The 14,648-nt window shown below is 37.8% G+C and overlaps 1 protein-coding gene across 1 annotated transcript; it reads left to right on the top strand.

Moving 5' to 3' along the window:
- Positions 1–115: 115 nt before the first annotated feature.
- On the top strand, positions 116–14,267 carry LOC113074412 (E1A-binding protein p400-like; the record flags this gene model as incomplete). The annotated part of the gene is made up of 4 exons (XM_026247241.1): positions 116–299; positions 2,523–3,897; positions 13,885–13,992; positions 14,184–14,267. Coding segments are annotated over exons 2-4 (1,536 nt in total), but the record flags the coding sequence as incomplete, so codon positions are not given.
- Positions 14,268–14,648: the final 381 nt, after the last annotated feature.

Below are 14,648 nucleotides of genomic sequence, written 5' to 3'. Positions count from 1 at the left end.
AAACCTACGGTAGCCCCGCCCTCACACATACGTTACGCTTTCTTTCTATGACGCGATTGGGCAAGAGCCCGTCAGTCAAGTCAACGTCACGCTCGGAGTCGAGTGTTTCCGGGTATTCAGAGAAGAAAGATAAAAAAAAAATCGGTCTATCGCTATGTTTCACAGAGAAATATATTTCAGACGCCTATAACGGTTTAATTGAGAGTTGTGTTTGTGAGAGTGGAAACACTGGTGTTTTGTCAATCAGGCTCAAGATAGAGCTCCAGTGGATGGTCGGAGCGCAGGACGGTGATTTTACAGTAAGTGGCGCGTGTTGATGTTTGTGTTTAGCAGGCGAGCTAATGCTCCGCAAGCGGAAACTCAAACATATTCTTCTGTGTATGTTTGCATATACTACACCTCTACATACACTTAAAGCATACACATAGATGTGTTAAAGGTGTGTTCACTGGATAGGAATAGCTATGTGTTGATAAGCGGAGAGTGGGTGGGTTTGTTAGCAGTAACGTTAGCAGGCTGAGGCTCACTGTGTCAGTCAGCCGTTAGAGCAGAGAGTAAACACCGGGTTGTCAATTCCACAGTGGGGTTACTGCTTTCAAAAAGTATCAAGGTAACTTATTTACCCCCCCAAAATACCATAATTACTTGTGTAAAATCTTAAGAAGTTAACACGGGGTCTGATTCAAACACAGTAGGAAACTGTCAGCGTTTTTTCTATTACGTTTTTTCATTTTTTATTTTATTTTTTGTTGACAGTGGCAAAAAAAACATTTAATGTAATGACAGCACCTGTTGTAATTGTAATGTTTTAGCTGAATCCTTTGTTACCTTGGTACATTTCTGCGAGAGGTGGAGAGTAGTTAGATGATGGTCTATAGCTAATCGATACAGTATTGATTATACTGAAGGGCCAGGTCATTGTTTAAAAACAGATGTTATTGTTTATCATATTTTAATATCTTCATGCCTTGTAGTCGCATTTGGAAGATTTGTGCAGGGGATAATATATTTACATGTTGCTACAATATATAAACAATCAAGTTGATATTTGTTTGATAAATTGTCAGTATACTGTATAGATATTTGTTTTACGTTGAATTGTGAATATTGTGATGTTGTTGCTTTAGATAGGAATAGATTTGAGTAGTTTCTACGATCAATCCATTGTCCTTGTAATAAGTACACTGTAAATCACCTTGGATGAGTGATAGAGTAATAAAAATATTTAAACATCAATATTTAGATTTTTGAACAAAAATAGTTTATTGAAAAAAAACGAATGTATTGACAAGGCTGTTTGTAGATTTCTTAACTGACAGAAGGAGGTAATAACACTTAAAGCTGCAGTCTGTACTGTATTCTAGTGTTAACACTCCTTTCTGGAATACAATCTGCCATCAAAATGATTCATTTAATTATTCTTGCTTCTTTGAGAAAAGGCTATGCATGATCCGTCACCTGCAGGATCCTCACATGCAATAGCCTAAAAGCCAGGACAATTTCTTTATGTTTACAGACGTCCATGCTCAAATTTGCAAACTTTTCCTATGAAAACCTACACGTAAAACTCAAATAAGAAAATATTATTATAAGCTAACCATTGTGAATCACGCTGAAGTAAGGAGATAGTTTTGAACACTCGCTGGTCATGTACTTGCTCAAATATACATTTTTGGATCATTTTTACCAAAAATAGTTACAGACTGCAGCTTTAAGCTTATTACATGGTCCATTATGGGTCTCATTTACAAAACGAACATACGAAAATTTCAACGTTTCAATGTAAAACATATCAATATTTATCAATATGGACATAAGGGGTGGCAACCATCAAATCTCACGTCATTTTATCATTTGTCAATGTGCGATCATTCATACAATGAGACTGGCAGAATACAATTTTTTCATGAATCACACTTGAACTCTGTCCTAAACTGATTTGTGCGCATGGATCTGTGCTCGTTTCTATATTAAATTGATAAATGAGGCCCAAAATGACGATGAAAGTCTTTCATGAATCAAAAAGTTTATAAAGACATTGTAAAAAGTAATCCATAGTCGTTTTATGATGATGAATTTATTTACTTAAAGATTTTATTCAGATATAAACATTTGTCAATGCATAGCCTATACATAGAGCACATCAAATATGGTAAACAGAAACTTAAACATGCTTGCATGACCTGTGAGAACGAACTTCATAGTTGCCTAGGCTTCCGCACCATATTTAAAGATAGTTTTGGAACAGTGGACTTTCAATGGAGCGACAGAAGTATCTCAGGTTTCATTAAAAATATCTTCATTTGTGATTTGAAGATAAGTTATTCCTGTTTGAAACGACATAAGAGTAGGTAAAAAAAAATTGTGTATACTGTTCCTTTAATTCGCCTGAGATATATATTGGCCTGTCTCTACAAATTATTAATTACTTTTTCCATTGAGGTTTAGTAAGAATTTCTATATCTTTGTCTAACTTAAATATATTTGCTTGGTAGAAATCTTGCACTGTTGTCTCCCCACAGAGTGTCTTTTAAACTGTTGAAGTGCCACGCAATGCACCATGGAGGAGGCCCACCAAAAGTGCAGAGGAACCTTCAGAGATCCAAGTCCTTCACTGGATCTGAGGCAGAAGACCAACAGCAGCAGCAACAACCACCACAGCAGTCCCAACAACAACAGCACCAGCCCATGGCGGTTACCCAACAACAGGCGGCAAATGCCAATCACCCCCAGTCACCGGTGACATCTTTTGCTCCGTCCGCCAGTCCCTCTGCACCCCAGTCTCCCAATTACCAAATCATCATGAGCCGGAGTCCAGTCACAGGCCAGAACATGAACATCACTTTACAGAACGTGGGACCAATGGTTTCTGGGAACCAGCAGATCACCCTGACCCCTCTTCCTCTCCAGAGCCCAGGATCCCCTAGCTTTCAGCATCAGCCCCAGCAGTGGAGGTTCGAACCGTCTTCGTCTTACGTGGTGACATCACCCTTGCCCCAGACAATGCAGCCTCAAAGTCCGACCCAGCATAGTCCTGTCCCCATACAGGCTGTGCCCAGGTCGAGCGCTCCTGGGTCAGCTCTGGGAGTGTGCAGTCAGAGCCCGACGCGGTTTGTGGAGGCAGGTATAATGGTTAGGCAAATCAACTTGAGCAGCCCACCTGGAAGTGGTCATTTTGTATACCAGGATGGAACAGGATTGGCTCAGCTGGCTCCGACAACAGCTGGAGCCGTTCAGCTAACCTCACCTGGGACACCTGGGGTTGCCAGAGAAAGACGGCTGTCCCAGCCACACTCCCAAACCGGGGGGACCATTCACCATTTGGGGCCACAGAGCCCTGTTGCGGCAGGGGCTGCTCTCCCAACCTTGGGCAGCCCTGGGCACATCACCACCTCCAATCTGCCTCCTCAGATCAGTAGTATCATCCAAGGCCAATTAGCTCGCCCCATGATTTTTGAGAAGACAGCGCAAGGCATTGTGGCTGGTGTGGCGGCCCCGGCAACGGCCTCTTTTGGGATCCCATCCACCATCCCTCCATCCAGCCCATCCAGGAGCAACCCTCCCCAAGGCCTCGCCAACCAGTCCCTGACGCCCACCAGCATGAAGAAGATGCAGCCGAAGAAGCTGGAGGAGATCGCACCCTCAAATCCAGAAGTGGCGCAGTTGAGGAAGCAGTGTCTGGAGCATCATGCAAAGAAGATGGAGAGTCTGAAGGATGTGTTCAAGGAGTACCTGATTGAGCTCTTTTTCCTGCAGCATCTGCAAGGAAACATGATGGACTACCTTGCCTTCAAGAAAAAGCCCTGTGTGCCTCTCTTCACCTACCTGAGGCAAAATGATCTTGACATTGAAGATGAAGAGGAGGAGGAAGAGCAGTCTGAGGTCATCAATGATGAGGTAAAAAAAAAAATGTTTATATAAAAAAAAAAAAAGCCAATAATTTATTTAAATTTCTTTAAAACCCCTCCCAATTTAAAAAAAAAAAAAATTTAATCAAAATGTATATAACTTCATAAATCAATATATTTTTAAGTGATTAGAACAAATCATCTTGTCACAGATGCCTTTGTGACCCATTACAAAAAACTTTTCTTTGTATGGAACTCTTGCTCTCTTTTTCATTTGGAAATATCAAGATCTTTTTAGGGCCCGAGCACCGAGGTGCGAGGACCCTCTTGTATCTGCTTTGTTTATTATTAGGGCTCAAGCCTGGAGGGCGAGAGCCCTATTGTTTTCCTTAGGATTATTTGTTATTATTATTATTATTATTATTATTATTTATTATTATTATTTTTCTTCAAGGTTTCGGGGGCTTTTGGGGCCCTTAACATGCTTAAAAAGTCTTGAAAATTGGCACACACATTGGAACCTGCGGCCATTAGGGCCGGGCAGAGACTGATACACGGGCGTGGCACAGGGGCTCTACAGCGCCCCCTGGAATGCTGAGGGCCATATATCATACATACTTGCACGTAGATGCACAAAACTCGGTAAACATATAGAACTCATCAATACAAACAACTTTCGAATTGCATATCATAGGCTCCGCCCAACAGGAAGTTGGCTATTTGGGGTTTATTATTCATATTTGTCGTCAAAGTTGTGGGGGCTTTTGGGGTCCTTAACATACTCAAAAACTCTTGAAAGTTTGCGCACACTTTGGAATCTGTGGCCTTAAGGAGCCTGCAGAGGCTGGGACCTGGGCGTGGCACAGGGGCTCTACAGCGCCCCCTGGAACACAGTCATAAATGTTGATGTATAGCTCACACATACTTGCACATATTAATATGAAACTCAGTACACATTTAGATCTCATCGTGCCGAACAACTTGCGTATTGCATGTTATAGGCTCCGCCCAACAGGAAGTCAGCTATTTAGAGTTATGTAAAAAGCATATGCTCTGGAATTTGAAATACTTGTCATAGGTTTTTTACTCGATTGCCGCCAAACTCGGTCAACATGATCTCAAGACAATGGGGATGAAAAATTGCCAGGGGATTTTTGATATCTCAAACGGTTTGCTCGTGGCGAGGCGTTGAAATTATGGCGAGAAATGAGAAACAGGAAGTGTCTAATACCATCCACATACATTTCCTGATTTTAATCAAACTTCATCAGATTATTCATTGTATGATGTCGATCGCATATATGTGACTATTAGGAGTCAAAGTTATAGCGCCACCAACTGGCAGCAGGAAGTGTGTCATTTTCAAAATGCTTTGTATTCAGCATCTTATTTTTACTCGATTTGCTTCAAACTTCATCAGAATAATGTTAAAACACAGCCGATATAAATCTGCTGGGGGGATATTGATATCTAAAAATATTGTTGCCGTGGCAACATGTCAAACTTGAATACTTCTCAGGTGATTTTAAGGCATATAACATACTTAGAATTTCATGAAATTCAGAACACATATCAGTATTTATGATAACTAGACACTGGCAAAAGTTCATAAGAGGGCGTGGAAGAGGCACTCTATAGCGCCACCTTTTGTCAAAAGTGGGGGGGTTAGTTTTAGCTACAGACACCAAACTCGGTACAAAAATTGTTCTTATCAAGACGGACAACTTTCTAATTCACAGTCATCAGCTACGATCAACAGGAAGTCAGCTATTTTGATTTGAATGTGGATTTTTTTTTACATTTAGCTGTGAATTAATGCATACTGCTCAGAGGAGAGTAACACTATACACACCAAACTTTGTCTACATGATGCCAAAACATTTTAAACAACTTAAATTGCCAAAGGATTTTGGATAGCTTGAACGGTTTTGTCGTGGTGATTTTTTTAAATGACAGTAAAAATGGAATTATTAATTGTCCTGCATTTTTAAATTCCAAACACTTCAAAACCTTTTTTCATACAAAAAAAAAGTCATTCTGAGTAAATATGGATAGTTTCACGACTTTACAACACTGTATGGATAACAGAAAATTAAAAAACTGTCAGACATCTCATCTCACTCTGTCCCTCTGTTTGAGTATTATGTGCTGAGACTTACATTGTCTGAGAGAAAATGCGCCCCTACAGGTTCAATTCCTTAAAGGGAAATTCGACTGAAAGGGAGGAGACTCTCTTTTAGTTTCATTTTTAAATCGGTTAAAATACAAAATAATACTTGGATTTAATTCACACTGACAAGCTAAACCAACATATATGATTATTACCGGGTCAGGGCTCATTAATAATTGATGTGTGGTCAGTGATACGTGAGAAACACGAGAGATGAATCACGCTCTGAGCAGGAGCGTGTGGAATGACGAGCTCAGAAAAACGAGTTTATTTTTGTTTTATAGCTTTAACAAATAAAATATTAAAGCGATATCACACAATTCACCAATTAGAACACACCAAGAGCTAAATTCAGATGTTTTTGAACTGTTTGTGTGAAAATGAAATATTCGCGGCTGCCTATCTGAAATCACCGCCTCCGATCAGCGCTTACAGTGTCACAAGTTCAAAACAAACGAATTTATTCTTGTTTAAGAGCTTTTTCAAATAAAATATTGCCATAAATGCACACAATACACCCATTATAACACAAGAGCTAAATGCAGGTGTTTGTGACCCGTTTAAGTGTGCAAGACTACTTGAAAACGCGACTGGCAGAATAACATATCTCTTGAGCTGCAGGATTCCGCCTTTCGTCGTACGAACGAACACATCACGGACAAGATTATTTCAAAATACATAATTGCTTGGCGAATATAAACGAAAACAGCCACGTGAACATAAACTGTTGAGAAATAAATCTGAAGTGGATCTACTGGATTTGAATATTAAGTGACCGCATATACCAGCTGCTTCTGTCTTCAATTTTAATCTATATAAAAAATTAAACTCATTCATCTTGGCTGCTTTTTTAATATGTGTACGTATTTATTTATTATTTTGCTCTAACAAGACTTAATCTATATTTAATTAAATCAATTACATTTTATTTTACATTTGATTTGTCCATTTCGGCATCTAAACGCCTAAAAACCTAAAACATGCTCTATTATACTATTGTTAGCAATTTCTTTATCGTCCAATTTATCTGGTGTACACTTTTATTTTCATAATAAACTTGTTTGTTAGATTATACACTGTTACAGTGGTCTATAATAAATATTAACAGGTTTTATTCAAGCTGTTTAGAATGAATGCCGTAGGCTAATTTTTTAAAATGTAAATCCAAAAAAAAAAAAAAAAAAAAGTTTAAATAAATAAAAAACATTGGAAAAGAATAACTGTTGTACTTTTTTATACATTTTGTATAATTTTATAGTTTATGCATTATAGTTATAAAAACAAATAAATTTAGCCACTCACATAGAAATCTTAGGCCTTATCCTTTTTTGACAGTTTTAGGGATTTTTAAAAATCCTAAAAAACCTTATTTGTGCTGCAAATAATAATTTCAAATTAATTTGATACTGACCTCTGACATCCTGTGACATGATATTTATTTGAATTTACATAATCTCATGGATGTAACAGTAAATCTGTTCAGCTCACAGATCAAGACTAAGCTGTAATGCAAGCAGAACTTTCACAAATGCTTGTAGGTCAATAAAATCATTACAAAACACTTACAAATCATTTAAGGGATTTGATAACACTGTGAAATAATGTCTAATTTGTAAACATTAGCAAATGCATTGATAACACTTTATAATAACTGCACTCATTAGTAAATAGTCAGTTCATTCTTTATAAAGCCTTGTCCCAATATTAATAGTCAGTAGTAAGCAGTTTATAAATACAGCTATAAATAGCTTGTTCTTGGTTTATAAGCACATTTATTAAAAAGGAGAGTAAAGGGTCAGTTATCTTCCTATGAAAAATAAATAAAATAAAAATAAACAAACAACAACACAGATTGATACAGAACTCAGAAATGTTATTGTGGATTTATGATAAACTCAGCCTGTAAATGAATTAATTCTCCTCCAAGAAGACACAAGTAGTTCACACCAAACTGTTTTAACATGAAGCCATATACTGAAGATGTTAAATTGCGAATGGGTTTAGGATACCTTAAATGGTGTGGCCATAGCGATTTATTAAAGTAACATAAAAAAATACAATAGTTATTTTACTATATCTTTGAAATGTTTAATTCCAACTATTCATAATTTTTTATATACGTAGAAGTCATCATTTGAAGGAAGCACAGTAAGTTTCATAGCTTTATCACTTTCAAGAGCCAGCATAAAATTTAAACTATCATAACTTATAAATCAAGCTTGCAATTCTTAGTACCTATAATGGCCACCAGAGGGAGCTATAGGATTACTTTTAAATAATTATTGTAGAAACGAGTATGATTTAAATCATTCATAGAAATCTTTCAAAAAAAATGAATTGTATATATTTTACTGATAAAATGACCCTCACTTAATTAGAATAACAAGCTGAAGTATTTTGAACTGTATATTAAGAATAATTCTTTATAGGCTTTATGGACAGATAACGTTTTGAGTGACTCTTGAAGGTTCAGCACCACATCCTCTTTTACCACTGTTTAAAGAATTAATCTTACAGAATAGGTGTGAATCAGGGGCGTCGCTAGGCCCTTTTTAGGGGGGCTTCAGCCCCCCTAAACTTATGCCCAGCCCCCCTAAAAAATTATTTGATTAATTAATTAGTGATCGCTTCAGTCCCCTTTAAAAACTCATTTGAAACGGTGGCAAGCTGCATCAAGTTCCGGCTCCTCCCCTGATCTGAGTCTGCATGGATTCAGCGCGTTTTTCAATCCACAGTGGCGCCGAGCAGAGCGAACATCAGAGAGTACAAGGTGTGTGTGTGCGTGCGTGTGTGTGTGTGCGTGTGTGTGTTCTCGCATCCAATACCAGTACGTCTTCGCTGCGTTCACCTTCAGCCTTTATCACAGTGTGACAGTTGTTTTTTCTTCCAACAAAAATGAAGCGATTAACACCCATGAAAACATACTTTAGAAAACGATCATGATTTATTTTAATTTACTTTTTAAAATTGAAAACATATTATTGTGTATTTCGGCATTACATTATGCAGCCATGCAAAATAAATTATTAAAGACACACATCATTGTCTGAAAGCACTAAATGGCACAGAGAGAGAAACATCATGTGGAGATATTTTGTTTTCTATTATTAAATATAATTTTGTATTAAGTAATAATGAATCATTAGTGTATCATGATACATATATTAGAGTAAGAGTAAAGGGATCTGTGATTTTTTTTTTTTTTAAGTAATTGAGTTATAGAAGTGGCAAATTGATAATTGTGTTATTTTTAATAAATTGAAATAAATATAGAACAGATTAAACATATTGCCAATAGACAATTACATTAATACATGTTTTGTCTATATTCTTAATGAATATTAGCTGGTTAGTTAAATGATTTGAAATGAAATACATTTTCAGGGGCTGACTTGATGTATAACCAACCGTATTGTTGATTATAAAGGCTAAAAAGCTAAAAATTTATAATAATAATAATAATAATAATAAAAAAATATAATAATTTATATTTCATTGTAGATGGATATACAAAATTTTTTTGTTGTGCAGGAGTAGGTCTGCAAATGAGCAACAGTCAGGTGAGAATAGAACAGACAGCCTCACACACACACACACACACACAATACCACTGTGTTCCCAAGATTCATTGCAGTCATTGAACCCTTATGTTGTTTTAATATTCTGCCGATTTCCACGTACATTTCATAAGAAAAAGCAGTGATATCATCAAAGGATAAACATGAATGTCCTAATACTGAATCAGTTAGTCTTTATTGTAAAAAAAATAAATAAATCTACATTCCCAATTCAAAATTTTCCAGTGACTGGTCACATCTAAAAAACTGTATTAGTTTTTTTTACAGTGTTATATATGGCTCAGTCAGTACTCCTACTCCCATATATGAAATACAGGGAATACAATGGAATAGTGGATTGCAATAAGGTTAGTAGTATACAACCCTACCCTAATAGTCAAATAATATTTTTTAATCATACCCTTATTGGGGGCTGAGCCCCCCTAAAATCAAAATCTTAGAATCGCCCCTGGTGTGAATGAATTTTGGATAGCTTGAATGGTTTTGCCGTGATGATTTTTTGAAATAATAGTAAAAAAGGAACCAGTAAATGTCTTTTTATTTTTTTAAAGTGCAGCTTCTAAACACTTAAAAAAAAAAAATGTACACATAGAAGACCAGTCATTCTGAGGCATATTTCCTCAGAATGACTGGTCTCATGACCATAGTTTCATGACTATACAACACTGTATGGATGATAGAAAATTAAAAAAAACTATCATACATCTGATGTCACTCAGTCCCACTGTCACTGTGGGTAATGTGTGTGTGTGTGTTAAGTGAATTAGGTGTGAAACTATCAGGGTGCATTTAGTCTCCAGCGCCAACATTTTACAGAACTGCCACTTTCCTCGAGTCTCCAGAATTACTCGGAGTCAGGCTCTGAGAGACTTAAGATTCCAAAAAATGATTTAATTAGAATACCATGAAGTATTGTGAAATACTATATATTAAGTCTTTATATATAGGCTTTATGAACAGATTAGAGTGACTCGTGAAGGACCAGCACCACCTCCTCTTGTCCGATGGTTTGAGGAATATATCTTCCAGAATCCAGGATTAAGATTTAGGAGCTCATTTTTATTCCACCTCCTTTCCTGAAAAGTCTGTCTTGCAGAATTGACTAAAAATTAATCTTCACATTAATTACTAATTATTTTGCAATTCTTTTTGTCAGTTCTTCTTGACCTGCTTTTTTCTTCTTCTTTTCTGACCTCATGACCCAGTCAGTATTTTTTGTACAATGGTCAAGTCTTAACTTATCCATTTCTGTATTGCATTTGTGTTTGATATTTCTCATGGGTATATCAAATGGGTATAATTTTCGACCTTACAGTTTGAGTTAAAAGTCTATTTTAGCGCATTTCATCTGTAAAAGAAAACATGCCTAATAATTCTGCACACATGAATATAAGGAGTTTTTCTCTTCCAGCTTTCCTGGACTATTGTATAGCACTCATAAATGATTAAATAAAAAATAATGGTAGTTATTAAGATTTATATGGTTAGGAATTGGTAAAATGTGCTTGGAAAAAAATCACAATAAAACAAAGTTTTAATGTTTAAGTTTGGAATATTAACTGACGTGAATGAATGCTATATAAATATTGTTCATGTTAACATAATGTTTATGAATGGAATCTTATTGTAAAGTGTTACTAAAGTTATACATATATATTGTTCTGTGAATGTGATTTAAAGTCTAGATGATTCGGATTAACCCTTTAACTGCCATATCCTTTAAAACCTCACTGCCAGAGGGATATTGTGAATGCATGTGCCCGCTGGGCACAGTTTACCTGATGCCACCGGGGTGGCGATGGCACTGGTGGCTTGAGCCCGCCATCGCTGCTTGCAGCTATATTTATTATTATTCTTCTTCTTCTTCTCCCGAATGAATCGCATTTTTGAGGGCTTTAACATGCTCAAAAAGTCATGAAAACTTTGCACACGCGTCAAACCTGGTGAAAATTTTCGTCTGATATAGGATTCAGAAGAGGGTGTGGCAAAAATGGCTCGACAGCGCCACCTATACTAAGAAAATCAACAGCCTTCCAGCTATGTTTCACATACATGCACGAAAATTGGCACACATATGTAACACACCAATACCTACAAAAAAGACTCTTGGACCAAAATTCTAAACCCAACAGGAAGTCGGTTATTTTTAATATTATGAGCAAATTTTGTGTAATTTTGGTCATTTCCATGTGTTGTATTTTAACTAACTCCTCCTAGAGATTTCCTCAAATCAACACCAAATTTGGTGTGACTAATCTAAAGACCTTTGCGATGTTAAATTGCGAAGATCTTGAGTTTTCGTTGCAGGGCGTGTCCGTGGCGGCCTGGCGAATTTCGATGATTCGCCACGAAAAATGAAGTTGCTATAACTCACACATACAATGTCCCAATCTGCCCCAAACTTCACATGTTTGATGAAACTCTGAACCTGAACAGATTGACATGCGCATATTCAGTTATAGTCATAGCGCCACCTATTGGCAACAGGAAGTGTCATATTTTACGCTGTGATGAACTACTCTTAGAAATTTTTTGACATCAATGTATTTTTTGTGGTCAGTCTAATCTAAAGGCCTGTGCGATGTTCAGTTGTGAAGATCTTGAGTTTTCGTTCAAAGGCGTGTCCACGGCACCATGGCGAAGTTCGATGTCTCGCCATGTTAATAAAAGATGTTATAACTCAGGCATAAAATGTCCGATCTTCCCCAAACTTCACATGTGTGATAAGAGTCCTGACCTGAACAGATCTGCAGGCCAATATTCCACCGGGTGTGGCAGAATGGCTCGATAGCGCCACCTATACACTTTCAACGGAGTCTGCCTCGAGCTATGTCTCACGTACATGTACAAAAATTGGTACACACATGTAACACTCCAATACCTACAAAAAGTCTCTTGGTACGAAATCCGGATCCCAACAGGAAGTCGGTTATTTTGAATTTTCCCTTCAAAATTGGTGTTGTTCTTGCCATTTTCAGGGGTTGTACTTTAAAGAACTCCTCCTAGAGATTTATTCAGATCAACACCAAACTTGGTCAGTGTAATCTAAAGCCCTTTGCGATAATAAATTGCGAAGGACTTGAGGTTTCGTTAAAGGGCGGGTCCATGGCGGCCTGACAAATTTCGATGTTTCGCCATGAAAAAGGAAGTTGCTGTAACTCAGACATACAATGTCCAATCTGCCCCAAACTTCACATGTTGGATAAGACTCTTGTCCTGAACAGATCTACATGCCAATATTCAGTTATAGTCATAGCGCCACCTATTGGCAACAGGAAGTTACATATTTTACACTGCGACAAACTACTCCTAGAAATTTTATGACATCAATGTCTTTTTTGTGGTCAGTCTAATCTAAAGACCTGTGTGATGTTTAGTTGTGAAGATCTTTGAGTTTTTGTTAAAAGGTGTGTCCATGCGCCGTGATGAAGTTCGATGGTCTCGCCATGGGAATAAAACATGTTATAACTCAGGCATAAAATGTCCGATCTTGCCCAAACTTCACTTGTGTGATAAGGGTCCTGGCCTAAACAGATCTGAAAGGCCAATATTCCATCGAGTGTGGCAAAATGGCTCGATAGCGCCACCTATACACTTTCAACGGAGTGCGTATTCACTTTAAACAGAATACGCCTCGAGCTATGTTTTCACGTACATGTTCAAAAATCGTACACACATGTAACACACCAATATCTATGAAAAAGTCTCTTGGTACGAAATCCGAATCCCAACAGGGAAGTCAGTTATTTAGAATTTCTCTGCAAAATTTGTGTTGTTTTGGCCATTTTCAGGGGTTGTACTTTAACAAACTCCTCCTAGAGATTTATTCAGATCAACACCCAACTTGGTCAGTGTAATCTAAAGCCTTTTGCGATCTTAAATTGTGAAGATCTTGAGGTTTCGTTAAAGGGCGTGTCCATGGCGGCCTGACAAATTTCGATGTTTCGCCATGAAATAGGATGTTGTTATAACTCAGGCATAAAATGTCCGATCTTGCCCAAACTTCACTTGTGTGATAAGGGTCCTGCCCTGAACACATCTGAAGGCCAATATTCCATTATAATGATAGCGCCACCTGCTGGCAACAGGAAGATTGGCACATATATGGAATAAACATTGATATGTTCTACTTATATTTATGAGTTTAAACGCATATTTCTCACCGTTCACCTATTACTAAAGCCACTCACTGCCGGTGAGCCCGGGTGCGAGGGCCCGTTCATCGCTGCTTGCAGCTTTAATTTATCTTGCTTTGTATCTTTCATCTGTTTCTATGACAACCTCTCAGGTGAAAGTAGTGACTGGAAAGGATGGACAGACGGTGACTCCTGTTGCTATAGCTACACAACTCCCACCCAACGTGTCTGCAGCGTTCTCTGTTCCGCAGCAGTTCCAGGTAGAAATGTGAAGAAGGAATCATTCAGAACATTTCCAAAATGTTACCATTCAGTATGATAGTGCTTTCATTTAGTGGTTTGACAGAATTGTGACCTTAGACATAATCAGGCGAGCTTAAGTTAAGGTCACCAGTACTGTTTTTCTGTGTGTGAATGAGACTCTCTCGTTGGTTTGTTTTCGGTCTCATAGACCCATGCCGGGTGGCAGGTGGCAGCCTCTCGAACCCTGTGGATATGGAGGCTTTCAAGCGGCAGCAGGCCATGGCTCAAGCAGGTAGGGCGACGTTGACGCAGGGCAAAGGTGGAAGCCTGGTTTGTTTTCTTTTGTTTCTTTATTCCCCCTTTTGTTTTCTGCTTTTCTTTTTGCTGTCCTTCCTTTTAATTTCTCCCCTTCCAATTCGCTTCTGCTTACTCAGTATTCAAGCATCTTTCCCCAGCTCTGTGTTTGAAGCCTGTAATCCAGAAAACGGGGAGCGAGGCTTCCCGACAGCTACCTGTTGGTGTGCAAACATCATTGCCATGTGCCAAGTGTTATTTCTCCTTCTTTTGGTTTTTCCTGTTCTATATCTGATTTCTTGGGAGGGATTTTTTTTTTTTTCGTTTTGAGGGTATTGTGTGTTTTGCATCCCAGATCAGGCTAAGAGGTCCCGGATGG

The sequence above is a fragment of the Carassius auratus genome, unplaced genomic scaffold (genome assembly GCF_003368295.1).
Source record: "Carassius auratus strain Wakin unplaced genomic scaffold, ASM336829v1 scaf_tig00014568, whole genome shotgun sequence".
Lineage (NCBI taxonomy): Eukaryota > Metazoa > Chordata > Actinopteri > Cypriniformes > Cyprinidae > Carassius > Carassius auratus.
This window is presented reverse-complemented; position numbering and strand designations above follow the sequence as displayed.